At 39.9% G+C, this 21,278-nt stretch overlaps 1 protein-coding gene across 1 annotated transcript; it reads left to right on the plus strand.

Annotated features, from left to right (window-relative positions):
• The first annotated feature begins 2,748 nt into the window (after nucleotides 1-2,748).
• On the plus strand, nucleotides 2,749-21,032 carry LOC307024079 (sterile alpha motif domain-containing protein 9). The gene is made up of 5 exons (XM_079657889.1): nucleotides 2,749-2,775; nucleotides 2,878-2,934; nucleotides 13,689-14,424; nucleotides 14,535-14,811; nucleotides 15,942-21,032. Exons 3-5 carry the CDS (start codon nucleotides 13,699-13,701, stop codon nucleotides 19,346-19,348), a joined length of 4,410 nt encoding a protein of 1,469 aa, XP_079514015.1. The 5' UTR covers nucleotides 2,749-2,775; nucleotides 2,878-2,934; nucleotides 13,689-13,698; the 3' UTR covers nucleotides 19,349-21,032.
• The last annotated feature ends 246 nt before the right edge of the window (nucleotides 21,033-21,278 follow it).

Consider the following 21,278-nt stretch of genomic DNA (forward strand, 5'->3'; position numbering starts at 1 on the left):
TCCTCTCCAACACTCACTTTTTGCTCTTTTAACAATGTTCCTTACCTGAGCCTGTGCCTTTTTATATTCTAATAAATTATGTAATGAATGTGTCTTTCTTAGCTTTCCAAACAGCCTGATTTTGTTTCGGATTGCATCATTACAGTCTTTGTTCCACCACGGTACCATCTTAACACATTTACCAAGTTTCCCAGTTTTATTTCACAATAGTTTGATTAGCGCTTTTGATTATATTTGAAGTAAATTGCTCATTTATTTCATCAATACTTTCTGCCATATCAATCTGATCCAATTCATTATCGCACAATTTAGCAAACATCTCCCAATTTGCTTTAGAAAAAGTCCATCTCATGATACCGTCTAGCTCAACCACATGATTTATATCAAACTTGATTATAATCGGAAGATGATCACTCCCAATACTGTTATTTGTCAATACTTCCCAACTGCTACCAGAAGCTAATTCACTTGTTACAAGAGTTAGGTCGATCGCAGACTCTGTTCCATCTCTAAAATTGATCCTTGTACCTTGCCCATTATTTAAACAAACTAATTCCTTTGCCTCCATTAAGTCCTCCACTACCTGTCCGTTGTAATCTGTTGATCTCCCTCCCCACATTGTATTATGTGCATTAAAATCACCACACCATATTATTTCATTTCCTTGGCAAAGACTGTCTAATTCCTCTATTTTGAGTTTATTACATGGATTATGAAAATTCAGGACACTAATTTTCCTTTTATTAATCCAAACTTCTACACCCACTATTTCTAAATCATGACTGTTCTTAAAAGTTAGCTTACTATAAGACATGACTTCTCTGATAAAGATTGCACATCCCCCTCCCTGGCCATCATTTCTATCTTGTCTTATAGCAGTATATCCCCCAATTATGAAGTCCAAATGTGTCTTCAGCCATGTCTCTTGAATACAAATAACGTCTGGTTTTTCTTTTAACTGATATATATAGGTCTTGAATTCTTGTCCATTTGCAATAAGGCTTCTAGCATTCCATTGCAGAATGAGAAAAACCATTCATCTACTCAATCTGTGAATCATCATTATTGGTGGCTAGCATTTCATGTATCATTTCAACGGTTATATCCTTTATCCCCAAAAATTCACCTGCTGCCTCCACTATTGTCTTCAGTCTTGATCTCTTTTTTGTCTGTTGTAACGCAACATTCACCACTTTTCCAATAAAGGCCACAAACTTGTACTTATTAACCATCAATGCATCCTCTCCTATCACACACTTATGTGAACACTTTGTGGGGCTTTCCTTTGCCTGTGGGAGTTTGGGAAAATCTTTTGAAGAGAACATACTTGCTGCTACTTGGGATTTCCTAGCTATGTTTAGTGAAACCTTTTCTGTTGCTTCAGCATATGAGACTTTATTTTGCACTTTGTATCTCTGCACCTCCTTGGCCTTTTTCTGCACTTCACAGCCCTGATACGCAGCACTATGTTCCCCACCATAGTTACAACATTTCACCTTAGCACCTGCAGTACAACTACCATATTCATGTTCCCCCGCACATGTTGGACACCTGGGCTTAGTTGCTTTGCACTTGTCTGCCACATGCCCAAACCTTTGGCACTTAAAGCACCGCAGAGGTTTAGGGATGAATTCTCTTACTGGAAAGCTCATGCAACCGATCATTATCTTCTGTTGCATTGTTTCTTCAAACTGAAGAAGAACAGACAAACTATCCACTATCTTACCTTGATACCTAGTAGGAAGACGCTTTACTACAGTCACTTTCCCCCCTTTAATTTCCTTCTTGAGTTCTTCTATGCCTATTTCTATGGGAACTCCACTGATAACTCCAAGTATTTTCCGATTTGCTCCAGGAACATGGCATTTAATTCGAACTTCATTCAGGGTCTTCATTTTCAGTAACTTTTCCTGTTGTCTTGCATTAATCAACTCAACCAACATCCGTCCTTTGCTCAGAAATCTTGCTTGTTTTATCGATCCAATTTCTTTGTGAATTGCTTTAGTCAGGGCCACTGGATGTAGTTTAGCTGCTGATTGCTCACCAAACTCCACAATCACTTTCCACTCTTCATTCTCAATCCTTTTCTTTACTTTCTTCAATTCATTCTGTGAATCAGATTCACTAAGACTGTCACTTGACATGTCTATCTTCTTTCTTGAAGTCTTTTTCCTTACTTCATTCCATCCTCCTTCAGATGCACTTTCCATATCCTCCTCTCCAGGACTCAAATAAGCCATTCCACCAGCTGCTCTCAATCTCGCACTCACTTCAACGTTCACTCCTATCTCCGTCTACTATTAGAGGACTGACATGATGATACACACTCGTGTACAGTAGGTGGCGGTATGCAACCAAAAGCTGTTTGCGACCCGCCATTAAAAAAGAGAAGAAGAAGAAGAAGAAGATCTCCGTCTACTCATTCTCAGCACGTGTGTCCGCTGCTCCAACCTTCTCGGATGATTCGAGACCAGAGACCTGTAGTTCACTGAGCGGTTTCACACAAAAAAAAATAAAAAAATTGTAACTTCACAGTTTTACGACAGATTTTTATTTTTTTGACTTGCAAAATGTTCTTTTAATTTGACAAACATCATATGTGTCATTCGTGGCACAATTCAAACGGGATCGAAAGATGACTTTTCTCTCTCCATTGACGTCAATGTATAATTTTCCGCTTCCGGGGTCCCATGGGTCGGAAGTAGAAGGAAGTGATGTCACATGGACATTCAGGCAAAGGAGTTGCCCATTACTCGGGTGAAGACAGCGCAAGAGGTAGGATTTTACTGCGCAGTTATTAATTTCACTGGTTTTTCCAGGAAACAGAAGTGCTGTTACATTTCTGTTCAGAATTACATGAAACCTCTTATGTTCCAGGAAAGAAGGCCAGCAGCCAACATCTGGTCAGATGAGCCGTTAAAAGGACCTTAAAAGGTGAGAAAAATCACTGGCTGCACAAATGTACGTTTTGCGAGAGATCTTTTTGTTTGTAAAATGTACCCGATAAGTTATTCTGAATCAACAATGTTGTATTATAATTAGCTGTTTCAGCTAATGTTGTAAGCATTTATATATAATATCAGCATTGCCTGCTTGATAAGTTCTCTGTCAAAAGCTTTTGGAACCACACCCTGTCGTAACGGTTGCTGGCCAACAAGAACAATGGACATTGTTGACACAACTTAACCTACTTCCCAGGTGCATGGAGAAGGTAAATAAATCTAAAGAGGTCCAACTCCAGCAATGTAGTGTAAATAACAATATCTAATATCTTTATTGGAGGAAAAAGGTGTCCTTATGAGCACTAAACCAACATTCAAATAGTTATGTAGAAATCAGAAACATTTTCTTAAAATGTTTGTGGTTATTAAGCACAGACTGCAGAAAGGACAAAGGCATACAAGAATGTTGGCGTCTTCTGTTAGAAGATTATACAAAGCTAACTTCGAAAAGTATATGAATTTAACAGACACACTATAAAAAAGACGATGGTAGGTACATACAAATGGTGAACAGAAAATGTTTAGAAAAACTCACAAAAATTCCCATAAAGTGTCTATTTTACTCACCAAATACATGATCATTTTGAAAAAAAACTATAATCACATAAAATAACGGTTGAAAAGAACAAGGGCTTAATGTAGCCTTATACATTTTTTACTGGAAATGGGACGCCCCCCCATCCTTTCCAGGTATATATATTAAATTCTCTATTCCAGATCTCTCTCTCTTAATTAATTATTACTTTGAGTGGTCAAGGGGCAGACAGCAGACAGTCAATATTGGGATTGGACTTTGAGAGGATGACCAACCAAAAGGAGGCGCAGAGAAGCCTGTTAGACATGAAAACCATCTTTTTTTTGGACAGTCTCCCAGCTGCTCTGGAGTTGACAGGGAGCGGCTAGCAGGAGCTACCTCTTGTTGGCCCGCCCAGGCTACCGGGGACTTGCTGACTGTAGCTAACAACTTACTTTTTAAAATGCAGAGCTGGGCTTCAATCGCTACAATTCCAGAATGCAACTGTGCAAATAAACTACATTCAACACATGTAGCCTACTGTTAGCGGTGAACGAAGCAGGGTTGTTGTTACAAGGGGGTTCAATTGACTGTGGTCAACTCAGCCGTCTCTCGCATTTGCTTGGTCAAATGAGCCGCGCTTCATTTTTGAGTGCGCGATTAATAGCGTCTTTACGGTAATCGCCGAGAAGCGGCGCTAACGGTAGTACAAGTGCTTAGGCTATTTGATCAATCAATCAATGATATTTGATGAGGGATACAATAATTGTTAGCCATAAGTTCTTAATACAATTGGTACTGTTGGACTCTGTACTTGTTAGACTACTACCACAAATACAATCAAGTAATTTTACTGTGTACTATTTGAGTAATCCCCTGTCAAACTCCCCTCCTGAGTACAATAATGCATGTTCTCTGCCCTCTTTGATGAAAGATACAATTATTTTTTGCAATAAGTTCTTAACAAAATCGGTTATGTTGAATTCTGTACTACTTGGACTACTACCAAAAGTACAATCAAGTACTTTTACTGATTATTTTTTTTACTAAAGATGGTAGAAAACATGCATTATTGTACAGTTTGCCAGAGTTTGACAAAGGATTACTCAAAAAGTACATGTGCATTTTATGTCAGTTTCAGCTCATGGAAGATAGTGCATTGTAGGAGCTGGAAGGACTCCACACCCAAAAAAAAATCAAAGATTCAACAGTGTTTCGTCATGTGTACATAACTACATAAAGAAAAACATTTCTAAAGCAATAACTCTCTACAACTCGTCATCCCTGGCCAGCAGATAACTCCCAGCACCATACATTGTTTGATCCGTCTGCTACATTGTACTTATATCGTACATGCAGTGCATACTTTTGAGAATTTCAAATGTATTCTTGTCTGTTCTATAGTGTGCATCTAGATGTAGATACTCTTATTTTACAGTGAATATGGATACTTTTGCTTTAACCTTTATTTGTCTTCTATTTTAAACTATCATTTTTTTCCGGGGTGATAGCTCATATATGAGACTTCAAAGGTCTTTTACTTTTAAACTCTACATTAGATTGTCCTGATTTTCTCTGAGTGACTAGATGGGGTGTCCTGCTATCACCCTGGAGTGAAATATGTCTTTGATACTGGAGAGTTTTTGTTTTATTGTTATCTAAAAACAGAGGGATGATAGAGACTTCAAAGGTCTTTTATTTTGAAACTCTACATCAGACTGTCCTGATTTTCTCTGAGTGACTAAATGGGGTGTCCTGCTATCACCCTGAAGTGATATTAGTATTTGATACTGGACATTTTTTGTTTTATTCTTATCTAAAAACAGAGGGATGATAGCTCATATATGAGACTTAAAAGGTCTTTTATTTTGAAACTCTGAGTTTTACATTCACTCAGTTATAATGTGGTAGTAATACGTAGTTTGTCTTACATTATTATTGATCACATTAGGCCTATATAGTACATATTTTAATATGTTTGGTATAATTGTTATTGACCAAGTAAGCACTTTTATTTTGAAGGCAGTTTTTCCAGGCCACTACCGTAATGCATAGGATATTCGCGCACCGCAAAACAACGCGGATGCTGGCTTGACTGTGTTTTCCGAAGTGGAGGCTGGCTTGACCGCAGTGTATTTTGGATGGTTGGGTTGTCGAATCCTGGATTTTGCATTCATTCATCACTTATTTTCAGTGCATTTTTTATTTAATGTATGTTTTTATTTAATTGTGACGTCCTCTCTGTATACTTTTGCTTGTACTTGTGCTTTACAATGCATTGTTTATTTTTACATCAAGTGCTTGAGGGTGGGATTAATATAGGCTAATTTCTTTATTTTGGGTGGTGCTTTTTTATGAACAGCCTGGTTGCCACGATATGCACCCCTTGCTCCCGATTTTCGCGGGAGCCTCCCGGGTTGCGTTCGGATAGTTTAAAAATCAGCTCTTAAGTTCTAACCCTATCTCCTATTCCTTGACCTCTGAGTGAAACGTCACGGGGTTAAGGGATAGTGGATGGGAGAATTCAAAAGGACTTAGGAGAAGAGACTGCGGTACTTTAGAGAATCCGAATGCACTTTCACTATCCGACGTGTTTATGATGTGCCAGCGGACGTCATTGAGTGCGTCTGCTGCTGTGGGGAAACTATACTACAGTTTTCTATACAACGGACTACAACATGGATGTTTAATAAGAACGACGGACTCATCTAGAGACTCTGCACCTTGCTCTGATGCTGTTGCTTTATGCTTTATGAACAACAGAGAAACATATTCTTCATGACCAAAATTGGAATTGAAATAAAAAATGAAAGTGAAACTTATGCTCGTCACCCTCTCCCTCCGGTCCACATTAATACAAATGATCCCAATACGAATGATTGTATGAACTATGAAAATATCTTAAAATCAATACAAATGTATTTATTATAAACGTTAGTCTTTAACACCTATCACTGTGTATATCACCATTCAAACATCTTTTTAAAAGTTGAACAAACCCCACACAGCTCAGTGAAATGTTGACTTTATTGGATCATTTCAGTAAAAACTAACGTTCATATTTCTCTTTTTGATTATAATACTGATGAACGTTCAAAACAATGCACTTTGGCAACTTACCACATACGTTTTAAGATGCTTAATAAGCACCGTAACTTTCATGATATAATTTCTCGGTCATAATCGTTTGTGTCCGTGAACGGCCGACTGTTGTGTGACGTCAAATGCTGCGGCTGCAAGACATTGTGGAGCAGCATTTTCTCCTCTCCTTTCGGTTAGGGAGTTCCAGTGGTTCCTAAGCTAAAGGAGTTTATAAAGGATGTTTGAAACCTCCTTTCCTATCATTCTAGAGCAGCGGTTTTCAAAGTGTGAGGCGCGCCTCCCCTGGGGGGCGCCAGAGAGCTTCAGGGGAGGCGCAGCGTGAGACACAAAAGAACGAGAAAAAGACAAGCAAAGTGACACTTGCCCACTTGTGGCTGTCTGTGGAGACTGGGTTCCCCCACCTCGCCAAAAAGGCTGTAAAAGTGCTCATTCCCTTCACCTCCACCTACCTGTGTGAGTGCAGGTTTTCCGCACTGACTTTGATGAAAAGCAAGTACCGGTAAAGGCTGCAGCCAGAGTATGATCTGCGTTTATTCCTGTGTGCATCAAAGACGCAGACTTATTGTTCGCACTATTCCTTATTACACTCACCCCGAGTGTAATAAGGAGGCAAAGCTGACGTTCAGTGTGTTGCCGGGAGCATATAAGGATTTATCCACCATGTTGAAAATGTTAAAAAAAAATATGGCTTGAGAACACGGCGTGCGGAAATATACGTGTCGTGCTGCAGCTAGATGTGCCTGTCCTCTGTAAGAAGGTGTCGGCGACTGACACGCAAGGAAGAACGGCTGTCCACAGGCTGTTCCAACTTTAACAACTGTATTAACTTCCAGGGTAGTGAATTGAACATGCAATTGTAATTGGGTGTGTGGTATATTTTCATGCACGGACACGCATGTTCCACAACACACAAACTGAACAACACTCAATGTTCCGATCGCTACCAGCGATCTTGTTATAACAACAAGTGCACGTTACTGATGCAATATGGTTGAGACCATTCGGGCTTATTCTAGAGGGGTGCAAGGAATAGTCCAAGTATTGGGGGAGTTACAATATGTTTAAAACATAAAAATAAAAAGGTTAAAGTTATTGTTTAATGTTTTAAGGAGGTGACGCTACTCAGCCAATCAAATCGGTGCAGTCAGCACGATAGATTCAAACACAGAGACGAGACAAGAGGAGAGAAGCAGTCGGAGTAATTTCAAATGGCGGAAGGTAGACAGCGAAAACAGAGCATTTCATTACATTTTCTCTTACTGGACCTCTTTGAAATGCAATTGAATACCCCTGCATTATAGCAACAATAATAATAATAATGGCAATAATAATTGGGAGGGGGGGCGCGGCTGTTCTTATGTTCTCTGAGGGGAGGCTCACCTTCCCACACTTTGAAAACCCCTGTTCTAGAGAATTCGAACTGCACTTATCATGGCTGCCACTGAGGGACTTCCGGGTCATTTCACTCGCTTAGGACGGTTCCTAAGCTAAATGGACTATTCGAACGCAACCCCGATTTCATTGCCCTCTCCCGGTTTCCTCCCGGGGTCATATTTCTCCCGCATTTTCTTGATGTCTCAAGGTTGGCAAGTATGTTAAATGTTGTACCATTATGTGCGCCATTGCTCATTGTGTCCTGCAGAGGGCAATGTTGTCTGCAGTGCGTCCAGGACGTGACGTCACTGACTATATTTTGCACTACCTGTGGCCTCTACCTTATCCGGTCAGATGTTGTTTGGATCAAATACAGAGCGGCAGCACAACCGCATCTCCCCTACCACGATATAAATAAATATGCCTAATGAAGGCTAAAGAAAGCTGTCTACTACTGAGTTCTATTCAATCTCCACCGCAACGCACTCAGCCTAACAGGTTATGGGCCCAGGAATGCCAGTCTAGAGCAACAAGGTAACAGAAGAACGAGCTGTTAGCCAAGAGAAGCTACTAGTGGGACCTGGATGAAGACGGCGCTGAGAGACTCCGGTGTTTCTACAAGCCGCAACCCAATGTTTGGAGATAAGTGAACTGTATAAAGAGAAGACGTGTTAACGTGGATGCAATGTAAAAAAATGGCGGGAGCAGGAACACCCCAGCAGATTCTATTCGATGGAACAGAAGATAAGTATGATCTGTGGGAGACGAGATTCCTTAGCCGTTTGCACATTTTTAAGCTAAAAGACACTATTTTGCGAGTGCCCACGGGTCAAGCCGCATTAGCTGCAGATCCAGAAAAAAATTAAGACTGTAAGAATGCACAGTTAGTGAATACCCTGGATGATAAGAGCCTGTCATTGATAAGACATGATGCCGCCGAGGATGGAAGGAAAGCCCTGAAATTATTGAGGGAGCACTATTAAGGAAAAAGCAAGCCAAGGATTCAAAACCTGTATACATCATTGACCACCATACAAATGGCAGACAATGAAACTGTGACTGATTACATTATAAGGGCTGAGAATATAATTGAATCTCTACGTGATGCAGGAGAGAACATGAGTGATGGGCTGCTTGTAGCCACCATTTTTGAATGGACTGCCAGATTCATTCAGGCCACTGGCTGTCACAGAACGAGGACGATGTTACATTTAAAGATTTCAAGAGAAGACTGAGGGTCTATGAAGAATCTGAGAAGATGAGGACGACTGGATCTATGGACAGTGTGATCAAGACTAACACAAGGCAAGGTAGACAAGGCACCAAGACACACAGGACGAATGGAGAAGCCACTCTGACTTCAGTGACTTGTTACAAGTGTGGAGAAAAAGGACACATTAGAAGCAAGTGCACCCAGAAAGTGTGGTGCAGTCACTGCAAGAGCAACACAAACACAAAGTCCCTGTGCAGGAAAAAGGGAAAAGAAGACGGAACCAGGAAGGTTGCAGAGGAAGAAGAGGAGGACAACGGCGACAAGGAGCATTGCTTCATGGCCAAGCAGGCAAACAGCGAGAGGCCATCAGCCAACGTAAAGAAGAAAGGCATCATGGTGGACGCCGGAGCGACATCCCACATAGTGAACAATATCGCCAAGTTCAAGAGCTTTGACAACACATTCCAGCCCGACACCCATTCAATCGAGCTGGCGGATGGGACCAAATGCAGCGGGATGGCGCAACGCAGAGGGACGGCGCTGATCTACCTGCTAGACAACGATAGACGTCAACAAAGAGCGCAGCTGCATGAGGCACTGTATATGCCGACGTATCCACACGATATCTTCTCAGTGGCAAGAGCAACAAATGGAGGAGCGACAGTCACTTTCAAGAAGGGGGACAGCCACATGATCACCAAGAGTGGTAACAACCGGTTTGACTTCCATGAAAGTGGTAATCTGTTTTACTTGCCAACTGTTCAGAAACATTTTGATAAATGTAAGGTGTGCCATGACATGTAAACTTGGCATGACATTTTGGGACATTGCAATTATGACGATGTACAAAAGTTACTGGGTGTGGTAAAAGGCATGGAGATAAGAGGCAGTACAGTGAGGCCAGCACAGCTGTGTGAAATTTGTACAAAAGGAAAATTCACCCAGACAAGGAATAGGGAGCCAGACAGAAAGGCTACAGAACCTTTACAGCTGGTCCACACTGATTTAGCCGGTCCCATGAGAACCCCAAGCTTAGAAGGGCACAAATATGCACAGTCTTTTACAGACGACTATTCGGGTGCCATAACTGTTTATTTTCTCAAATCCAAAAGGGATGCAATACGTGCCACAGAGAGGTTCTTGGCAGACTCAGCACCTTATGGAAAAGTAAAATGTTTACGTTCAGACAACGGTGGCAAATTTACTAATGGAGAATTCAAATCACTGTTTACCAAAAATAGGATTAGACATGAGACATCTGCACCCTATTCACCTCACCAAAACGGCACAGCAGAGAGAGGTTGGCGAACCCTCTATGAAATGGGCAGGTGTATGCTGTTAGACAGTAAGTTGCCAGACACACTGTGGAATTATGCTGTACAGACGGCAGCCTATGTAAGAAACAGGTGTTACAGTAATCGCACAAAGAAAACACCTTATGAGATGCTCACAGGCAAGAAGCCAGACATGTCCAAACTTCAGAAATTTGGATCTGTGTGTTTTGCCTACACACAAGAGAAGGGGAAGTTAGATTCCAGATGTGAGCAGGGCATTTTTATTGGCCATGATAAGAACAGTCCAGCTTATCTTGTGTACTGTCCAGACACAGATAAGGTCCAAAAACACAGGTTGGTGAAATTCACAAACAAGACAGCCAAAGAGAAAGAAACACAGACACCTGGGTCACACATTGAATGTCAGGACAGTGAGGTACACCCCAGGGTCCTTGACAATGAGGAAAATGTTGATGAAAAAATGGGAAATGCATCAGGTCAAAGTGTTCAAGGTGAGGTTTCTGTGGCTGAATGTGAACAGTCAGGCACTGAGAGTGAGGCTAGAAAGAACCCACCTTGAGCTAGGAGAAAGCCAATGCACTTACAGGATTATGAGACTGAGGATACAGTAGACCAACTGGTAACATGTGTAGACTCTTGTTATAGAGCAGTTTGTGACATACCACAAAATTACCAGGAGGCCATAGGGTCAACCAAGTCACGGCAGTGGATCAATGCAATGAATGACGAGATGCAGTCACTAGAAGAGAACGACACATTCAAGATCACCCAGTTGCCTCTAGGCAAAAAGGCAGTGGGGGGTAGGTGGGTCTATACTCTCAAGTGTGATACTGATGGGTCAGACAAGTATAAGGCAAGATTTGTTGCAAAAGGTTACAGCCAAAAACAAGGCATTGACTATGAGGAAACCTTTTCACCTACAGCTGACATGACAACTGTTAGAGTTGTCATGCAAAAGGCAGTGCAGGAAGATTTAGTTTTACACCAAATGGATGTGAAAACTGCATCCTGCATGCAGCCATTGATTGTGAGGTCTATTTGGAACAACCTGAAGGTTATGAGAAAAAGTCAAAAACTGGAGAAAAGTTAGTATGCAAATTACAGAAGTCCCTATATGGTCTAAAGCAGTCAGGCAGAAACTGGAATGCTCTGTTACATGCATATCTCACTGAAAATGGTTTGGAACAAAATCCTGCTGATCACTGTCAATACATGAGGGAAAAACAAAACGAAAAAGTGATTCTGATTGTATGGGTTGATGATCTGATAATTGCTGCTAACAATGAGGAGGTTGTGAAAATTGTCAAAATGATGCTCCAGATTTGGAATGCAAGATTGTAGGGTCAGAGAAACCCCATGTGAGTCTAAACTTGAATACACAGAAAATGCTGAAAAAATGGAAGAGCCAAGGATGTATAGAGAGGCAGTAGGAAGTCTGATCTATTTGGCTACATGCACTAGACTAGATTTAAGTTTTGTGGTCAGTAAACTTTCCCAGCATTTTGCTGAACCAAGTGAAGAGCATTGGAGCACTGTGAAGCATGTGTTCAGGTATCTTAAGGGTACAACGGACCGTGGATTATGCTTTAAGAAGGATGACGCAGGTAAACTGGGCCTAATAGTCCATAGTGATGCAGACTGGGCCTCAGAGGTTACAGACAGACGTAGCACCACAGGGTACTGTGCCAGTCTGAGTGAGAGAAGCTCTCATTTCATGGAAGAGTAGAAAACAACCAACAGTTGCACTGTACCTGCGAGGCAGAATACATGGCCTTAGCGTCAGCCATACAGGAGTGTATGTATTTACAACAGCTACTCAAGGGTATTGATGAGTATCAATATGGGCAAACCAAGGTTTATGATGACAACCAAGGAGCTATTGCACTTGCCAGAAATCCAGTAAATCGGCAGCGTTGCAAACATATCGATATTAAATATCACTTTATCCGAGAAACTGAACAGCGGGAGGATATCTTTGGAATATTGTCCTACTGACAACATGTTAGCTGACATAATGACAAAACCAGCCACTAAGCTACAACTGAAAACATTTGCTCAGTATTTGTTTGGCACTTAAAGTGGAAGAAATGCATATATGTGCCATTGTATTTTTGTTGTTTATTTTGTATTGAAGGCCAAATGGGGAGAATATTTGTTTTGTTTGTATTCTGTTATGAAAATCTACCACAATAAGCTAGGATCGAGCGGGGGTGTTAAATGTTGTACCATTATGTGCGCCCTTGCTCATTGTGTCTTGCAGAGGGCAGTGTTGTCTGCAGTGCGTACAGGACGTGACGTCACTGACTATACCTTGCACTACCTGTGGCCTCTACCTTATCCGGTCAGATGTTGTTTGGATCGAATACAGAGCGGCAGCACAACCGCATCTCCCCTACCACGATATAAATAAATATGCCTAATGAAGGCTAAAGAAAGCTGTCTACTACTGAGTTCTATTCAATCTCCACCGCAACGCACTCCGCCTAACAAGTATGCTGACAATACACGTGTCACATACATGAAACTCGCTCCATTTATTGGTTCTAGTCCTGCAACTAATACCCTCCAAAGTGCTTGAGGGTGGGATTAATAGAAGCATCTTTTTTTGGGGGGGCGCTTTTTACGGCAGGCCAGGGGGTGCATTTCACGACGGGGGTGCATAATTTGACAAAACACCGGCACATAGGACGATGCTCTGACGTCATCACCCTCGCTCATTTGTCATTTCTTTAAGCCATTATGTTAAAACATCTCTCGTTCTTAATATAGACTTTTTTTAGAGTCGATATGTGTTGACTTTACTTTAAAATAGCAGATCTGTGTGACAGGATATCGTTTTTCCGCTGTGTGTGTGTGTGTGTGTGTGGGGTGATATTTTGGGTAATTATAAAGGAGTGCCTTGGAAATATTTGTTTACATAAATTGCATGTACTGTATCTCTCTCGCTCGATCCCACTTTGGCTGTGAGCTGCGGGTGCAAAACCTTTGAACTTCTGATTTTTGAATATTCCTAAAACTGATTTTAAAATCATCATCATGTATCAGTAGAAATCATAGTTATCAGGTACACATAGAATCATGATTTCTATAAAGAAATGTTTTAAATATGCATCTTTGTTATGTTATAGCATTCATTTCTCTTAGGTCTCTCTTTGTTAATTATTTGAATCTTTTACTACCATTTTTAGGTGAACCAAAATGACAACAAGGCCCTCACCTCAACTCCTTGAAAAATGGACAGAGCAAGACGTCCACCTGTGGCTGATGACAGAGGTCAAAGTTCATGAGACTCTTGCAGACAAATTCTTTGAAGAGGAGGTCTCGGGATCAAGTTTGGATGTCTTTGGAAAGACAGACATATTGGACTTGGGAATAAAACATGGTCCTGCTGTCAAGATCACATCTTATCTAGAAAGTCTCAAGAAAGGACCACGACCTGAGTCACAGTTCCCAGCGTATGTGGAAAATTGGACTAAGCAGCAAGTGACCCAGTGGTTACTACAGCATGTGAAGGTATATGACAAATATGCAGAAACGCTTCGAGAGGAAGATGTTTCTGGAGATTGCCTGGTTTGCTTCAAGAAGCAGGATTTTCTGGACTTGAAAGTTAAAAGTGGTCCTGCTGTAAAGATTCTGGCAGAACTACACATGTTGAACAACAAACCAGAACCGCAACTGCAACCTATATCTTACATCACAGATATTACAGAAAAGCCAAACCCCACTCAACCTGAACTGAGTCTACCTCAGGCCATAACAACCAATCAACCAGAATCACAAAACAAAATTGAATCAGAAACCGACAATGTGGCTGAAGATAAATCTGAAAATATTCAGCAGCAATTCAATAAAGCTTCAGAGAAGGACGGAATTCAGCATACAAACCAAAAAGACTTGGGGGAAAGGAGAAAAGAAATGATTGGGGTAAAGTGTTTTGCAGTTTTATAATTCATAGTATATTAAATGTTTTCACTAATATAGGCTCTAATTACATTTCTAAATGTACACTTAATATCTACTTTTTCTTCCTGCAGACCACAGTCCAAGAAGACAAACAAAACATCACTTTGGAAATAAAGAAAATTCTAGACAACCTTTCCAAAGATGGCCTGAAAGAATTTCATTTTTACGAATTCACTAAATCCACAAATCAATCGATTCCTAGAGGTAAACTAGAGGGAAAGGACACTAAGGACACTGCCAAGATAGTGACTGACCACTATGGAACCTATGAGGCTGTACAAGTCACAAGAGACATTCTACTCAACATCAATCAGCACCCACTTGCTTGTGATCTGGAGAAGAAAACTGGTAAGACAACCAATGTAAAAAAGGTTTTCAAATAGTGAAGTAGCTTGACCTTTAGATAACTTCTAAAGAGTTCGTTTCTTGCTGATTTGCATTATTTTGTAATGATTTAAATCCTATTTAATACTACCTAGCACATACTGACTCACATATTACTACTTTCTACAAATCCCAAAAACAGTGAACCAATACTGAGTTACCTTTGTATTAAAAGGCTGATATACTATTTGTGTCAGGGTTTGGCAGGAAGTTGGATCCAAGGGCAGTCAAAAATGAAATGGCAGATAGATTTAACAAAAAGGGATCTTTTTTTGACAAAAAAGCTGATAAACAAATGTACAAACTGTGGATCACGACGATTACCCACTCTCTTGCACTTGGTGACATGCTCCTTAATTAAAATGAACACATACACTGTCATGCTTTCACAAAAAGTCACTAGAGCACAACATTCAGATCAATCCATGGCTGAAAAATGTCATCCTTCTTGATTAATTTTTGTAAGAAAAACTGTAGTGGAAATTCCACACTTAATCACCTTCTGGTAAGAAAAGAACAAATACAAGCTTAAACCAAAGTCATCATATTTCCAGCTGGAAAGGACAGAGGTCCTGCACTAGTAGATAGTACCAGGATCTGACCCCGTTACACAGAAAAGCAATGTCATTTATACAGATGAGACACAGGAAGGAAGGCAATCCACATTACAGTCTTAAATTGGGTGGGGGGGCAGACAGAAGGGGAAGCGCAGCATGTTAATTACAAGCCCTAACATCCATATGATAATTGCCTGACAATGGTCAGGGCGACGCCCTTCTGTCTGACAAGATTTTGTAGTCAGGAAACCTACATACATAATATTGAATCACTGTAAATTCCCATCATAATTTTCTAGTGACTACATTTTTGAAATGACTGACGCTTTCTATAAAATTCAACTAGTTACTGTATGAGTAAATTGTTTTAGGATTTACGTTTTTTGAGAAAAAGCCAAGAGTATTCAGAGGTGGACTGACACACTGTTTGCTTTTTTTATAGGATTTGATAAGAATGAAAATGTTTGAAAATGCTTGGTTTTGTAGGCATATTTTGTTTCTATATTGAATAACAGATGTATTATACTGTTCATACAGGTCAACTGAAGCAGCAGAGTCTTCTTTCAAAATCCCGTTTGAAGAAAGAAGCTAACCAGGGGGAGAAACTGAAGAATTTGTTAACTTGTGGTGGTAACTCACTAGACCAATATGACAGATTTGTTGTTGTTGTGAACAAGAGCAGTCCAGAACAAGTGCAGTATCTCCAGTTTCTGACTAAGCTGAAACTATTTTGTGTGCTAGACTTTGACCCCAACTCTGTTGCTCCTGGGGGACTCTGTCATTCCTACCGAGAGTCAAGGTTAGCCAATCTGCATACTCCATCACAATATCAAGGAAAGACTGACTCAGTGATAAAGGACCTTAACCTCTGCAAGCAGACAAGCTGGATCTTCTGCAATGGCAGACATGACCTTGACAGCGAGTTGAACAAAGAGTTAGACTATAAGAACTGGCTTAGGAAATCTTGCAGAGACGTAGAACAGTTAGTATCATTCATCTGCAACCACGAAGTTTTTCACCATGGAAGAAGTCTCATCATATTTCTCCTACTTTCACCTGTGGTCACTGAGAAAGACCCAATCGTTGACATCTACAAATCATTCATAAAACACATCAAGGAGGAAAGCATCATCAATATTTGTGAATCTCAGAGCACTTACCAGAAATGGAGGGAGCTGATACAGGAAAAGTGTGATTTCGACATTGAATGTCTATCAATAAATGAACTAACCTTAAGTGAAATCAATGGTACTATAATGGCACTGGGGCCATTCAATCAGTCATCTGGAAGGTTACTTCCCTCTTCTGGTTCCAGTGCCATTGCCTTGAAACCGAAGGATGAAGATTTCATTACTGCTCTGGATATTTTGTGTCTGAATCAGTGTGAAAATACCTATGATGAAAAGAGTGAAGAGTTCCAAGATTTTAGAAAGAACGTTGAGGAGGAATTCTTCAGAGGAGGCAAAGTAAAATGGTGGAACTTTTACTTCTGTGACAAAAACAAAGATAAGCCATTTATCAAGCGGGACAAGTATGACAATGTGAAGAAGATGATCAGGTCTAACTTGAAAGATTCAAAGGACATGTGTGTTCTGCTCAATCTGTTTCACCAACCGGGCTGTGGAGGTACCACCTTAGCAATGCATGTGATGTGGGATCTCCGTCATGAGTTAAGATGCGCTGTGCTGAAAGACAACACAGTGCCAAAAACAGAAGTAGCTACTCAAGTCAAAAGACTCATGAAACTTGAAAGTGAGAAACCATCTCCAGTATTGCTGTTAGTGGATGATTCAACAGGAACCGAAAATCCTAACGACCTTGTGAGCTGCATACGTAAAGAAGTTAGTTTGAACATTAATGTGGATGATGAACCAAACTGTAAAGTCATTATCCTTAACTGTGTTCGTTCCCATAGCCCAAAAGAGCAATTCAGAAAGCACAATCCAACAGAAAGTCAACATATAACGTCTTCATTGACACAAGAAGAGCAGAAGGACTTTGAAAAGAAACTCAAAGAGCTCAAAGAAACTCATGAAAAACCTGAAAGCTTTTACAGCTTCATGATCATGAAAAGTAATTTTGATAAGAAATATATTGATGGCATTGCTCATAACACACTGGAGAACTTTGATTTCAGCCAAAAGGAGGCCCGAACGTTTGCCTTCTTAGCATTACTGAATACCTATGTTGCAGAATCCGAAATATCTCTCTCTCTTGCTGAAGAACTTTTGGGAATGAAAATGATACATTGGAGAGAGGACAGTGTACTGGACAGAATGAAGCCATATTCCAACTTTCTCATTGTACACAAGGTTGAAGACTGGGGAGGATATAAAGGAATCCGAATCCTTCATCCGGCCATTGCATCTGCCTGTCTGGAAGAGTTAGAGAGAAGCTTCTCTTTAAAAGTGAGCGATATCACTATGGAGGTTCTTCACTGTGATCTCTTCTTCAGTGTTGGAGTAGCCAAACACAGATTCTCAATCCAACAAATGGTAATTGAAAGGCAGCGCAGCAAAGATGAGAGGGGACTATTTTCATCTCTTATAGACAAAGTCCACAGCCAGCAAGGAAGGCAAACTGTCCAAGAAATATTTGTGAAAGCATCATCCAGGTTTGAAAAAAGTGCATCTATTCCTCAGGCCCTGGCAAGATATTTATACATCAACGAATCTGACTTCCCAGAGGCTCTGAAATGGGCAGAAAAGGCCAAGAACATCAAAGAAAACCCATACACATTCGACACAATTGGGCAAATTCACAAAAAACAATTAAAATCTAACAACAACAGAGAAAAGCAGGAAACATCACACAATCCAGAAGACTTAAACACAAACATAAAAATAGCGCAGAATGCCATCAGAGCATTTCAAAGCGCTCAAAAGCTGGTAAACACAGAGGATGACCCTGAGGATAAAGCTGCTGCTGATGAGTCTGATGACTTTCCCAGAAAGTCATATAATGTTTATGGCTATGTGGGTGTGCTGGAAATTGCCTTCATAATCTTTGAGATATTGTGCAGATTGCCGTTCTTTGAGGAAAGAGATCCAATGAAGAAGAAGTACTTCCAGAGTTACCTGCAAAAAGTAATCCCAATCACCAGCGTGCATAAGGATGACAATGACATCAACAACAGATATGTGGAGATCATCAAAGAACATGAGCAGTTTCTCCTTGGTTTGAAAACTGAAGTTAAAGACACATTTGATCTTCTTGACTGTTACTTCACATATATTAAAGCAAACGATTCCGAATTTGATTCAAAGAATCGTTGGACCGTCAGTGGGTTTTTTAAAGACTTTGTAAATCTTTTTTGCACTGCAACTGATGAAATGCGAAAAGAACGACCAAGCAATCCTAATCTCAATTTGAAAATAGATATTGAAGAACGAAGATTGATTCTTGAAGCGAAACATGCAGATACATTCACAGGGATTCTTCAGCATTTGGACAAGCCTGCCAACGAGATTGAGGAGATCACAGCATGCTATGCATTCTTGCAACAAAAACAGCAGTTTTTCAATAAAAAACAACAGACAAAGGAAACTATCAATTACATTTTGTCAAAGATAGTTCTTTACCTTTTAAAACCAAAATCTAAGCATGTAAAGAGACTCAACCACCTCTCTGATCTGCTTTTGAAAACTCTGACAGATGTAGGACTTGGGTATCCCTTCCCAGACCCATACTATCTGGCTTTGCTGCTGTTCTGGCCAAGTTCTACTCAGGAAAACCAAGAAATCGTGACATATGTGAAAGCAATTCGAAGATCATCCTGCAAGAGGTTCTCATTGCTTCGAAATAGGAGCACAGTTGCCCACCTCTACTTAGGGAAAGAAGAGGGACTCAGTAGGCTTGTTTCCAAACCTCAACTAGATGAGAATTTTAAAGACATGCGACGTGACACCTTGGCACAACTTTGGCGAAATGGAAATATATTTTAAAAAAAGGCTATTATCAAACGTCTTCATCGAGTCGTTGGAACCATTGAGCAAGGAGAGGTGTTCGCCAATTACAGAAAACTGAAAATCCCTGTGCGTCCAGCTCTCATTGCTGGTACAAGAAGTGGTTGCAGCACAGAAAAAGTTTCTTTCTACCTTGGCTTTGCTATTGATGGACCCCTTGCTTATGACATTCAGTATGAAAACTAGGGTAAGGGACTGTCAATAACAAAGTGCAAATTGCACAAGTGCAGCAAAAGTGCCAAGACAAATTTTAGGTTTGAAATATAGGCGTGACAGCCACTGAATCACTGTGATGGATTCCAAACACACCTCAAAAAAGCACATGAGCAAATTATAAATAAGACAGATTGAAGGTACACGTGCCAATCCTGTAGCTCATGCATATTTAATTTTGTATTCACTTTGTGACATTTAAGCTTTTAAAAACATTTGTTGTCTATTTTATGATGAATTTGTATTATTTTGTTTTTGTTTTTGCTTGTTTCAGGTGTGGCAAACTGTCTCATTTTCATACTCTCTCTTAAGCGTATTTAATCTTGTACAAACAAGTGCAACACAAGCACTGATGCATACATTTTACAGCATGAAAAATATGTGACAGACAGTCATTCACTTTCCTGGAATTTTAAACACACCCCATAAAGAGAACTTGTGCAACCGGTGAGACAGTTTGCAATGTACAAAAGCAATCCTGTTGCTCTAATAGCTTATACATTTACTACTTTTTTTATTACCTCTTTTATTTTATCTTCATTTTATGTCATTTCATATTTTAAAGTGTTGTCTTTACTCTTACTAGTTATCATTACATGTGGCAGACACAGATTTCATAGTCAAAAGGCTTTTTATTTCACATTAAGATAATATCATTACATTTTTTTAAACATTTGTTATGTCATTTATAATGAGTTTTTTATATCTTTTAAGTCTGTTAAAGTTGTGGCAAAGTGTCTGTTGAAATGCAGAGTTAAATGCCTGGCCCTTCAGCTCTAGCTACAGTGCCCTTTCCCACCTGTCTTGTTCAGACTGTTCAGTTTGATCAGAACCATTACAGGTGTGAAACCCACAAACAGTTGTGTAGTGGATTTGTAGTTTGTCACAATGTTGTTAAAACATTATTTTGTTTCCATAGGCAATTATTTTCATTTTATTTTGTGCTTTGAATTATTTATGTTGTGTGTTGTGTTGTACTTTATTTTACATGTGTGTTGCCTCTTGGATTTGTAGTGATTGGTAGGTCTACCTATTTGCTTGAACAGAGTTAATGTCATTGTTTTAATGTATATTTTTAGTGAGGCACAATCTGATCCACTTATTTTTTTCATTTAAAAAGTTGTCATTGAATTTGCTTTCTTTTGTATCCAGTCACATTTTGGAGGACTTCTTTCTTTATGAAGGCTTAAAGTATCAAGGATTTATATTGGTGCCACTCAATTGGTTTGTGATTGGTATATTAACTTTGAGGCCAAAATTATAAGAATGATTCTGAATGTAATATACTGTAATGTCAGTAAGAATACATGAGTAGTTGAGAAAAATGATAAATGTTTTATTTGACATGTTTGTGAATATTTACATTGTGCCATTAGTCAGAGCCACCCTAGTCAAAAGACTGGACATGCCACTGAAATGTATACAATCATAAACTTTGCATTGCAAACAATCATATCTTGTGTATCTGTTTTTTGTAGAATGAAATAATTGTAACCCTGACTTAATTGTAACCCTATCAACAGTGTATTACTGCGGGCTGTGATCAAGTTCTAAAATATACTTTACTTTCTAAAAGACTGCAATAATAAATATAGAGGTTATACATTTAAATGAATTCTTAATGGCCTTAGATTTGTAATCAGCTGAGAGCACGTGCAGCGGTCTGCTTGCGCATGGAGCAGGAGTTTGTGAGAGG

This window comes from Notothenia rossii (assembly GCF_949606895.1).
Source record: "Notothenia rossii genome assembly, chromosome: 1".
Taxonomy (NCBI): Eukaryota; Metazoa; Chordata; class Actinopteri; order Perciformes; family Nototheniidae; genus Notothenia; species Notothenia rossii.

Bases quoted from the DNA above. Each gene is read 5' to 3' on its own strand.
- LOC307024079 (XM_079657889.1), top strand. From the start codon at position 13,699: ATGACAACAAGGCCCTCACCTCAACTCCTTGAAAAATGGACAGAGCAA. The intron at 14,425-14,534 runs GTAAAGTGTTTT...TTCTTCCTGCAG, and splicing joins GGAGAAAAGAAATGATTGGG to ACCACAGTCCAAGAAGACAA. The intron at 14,812-15,941 runs GTAAGACAACCA...CTGTTCATACAG, and splicing joins TGATCTGGAGAAGAAAACTG to GTCAACTGAAGCAGCAGAGT.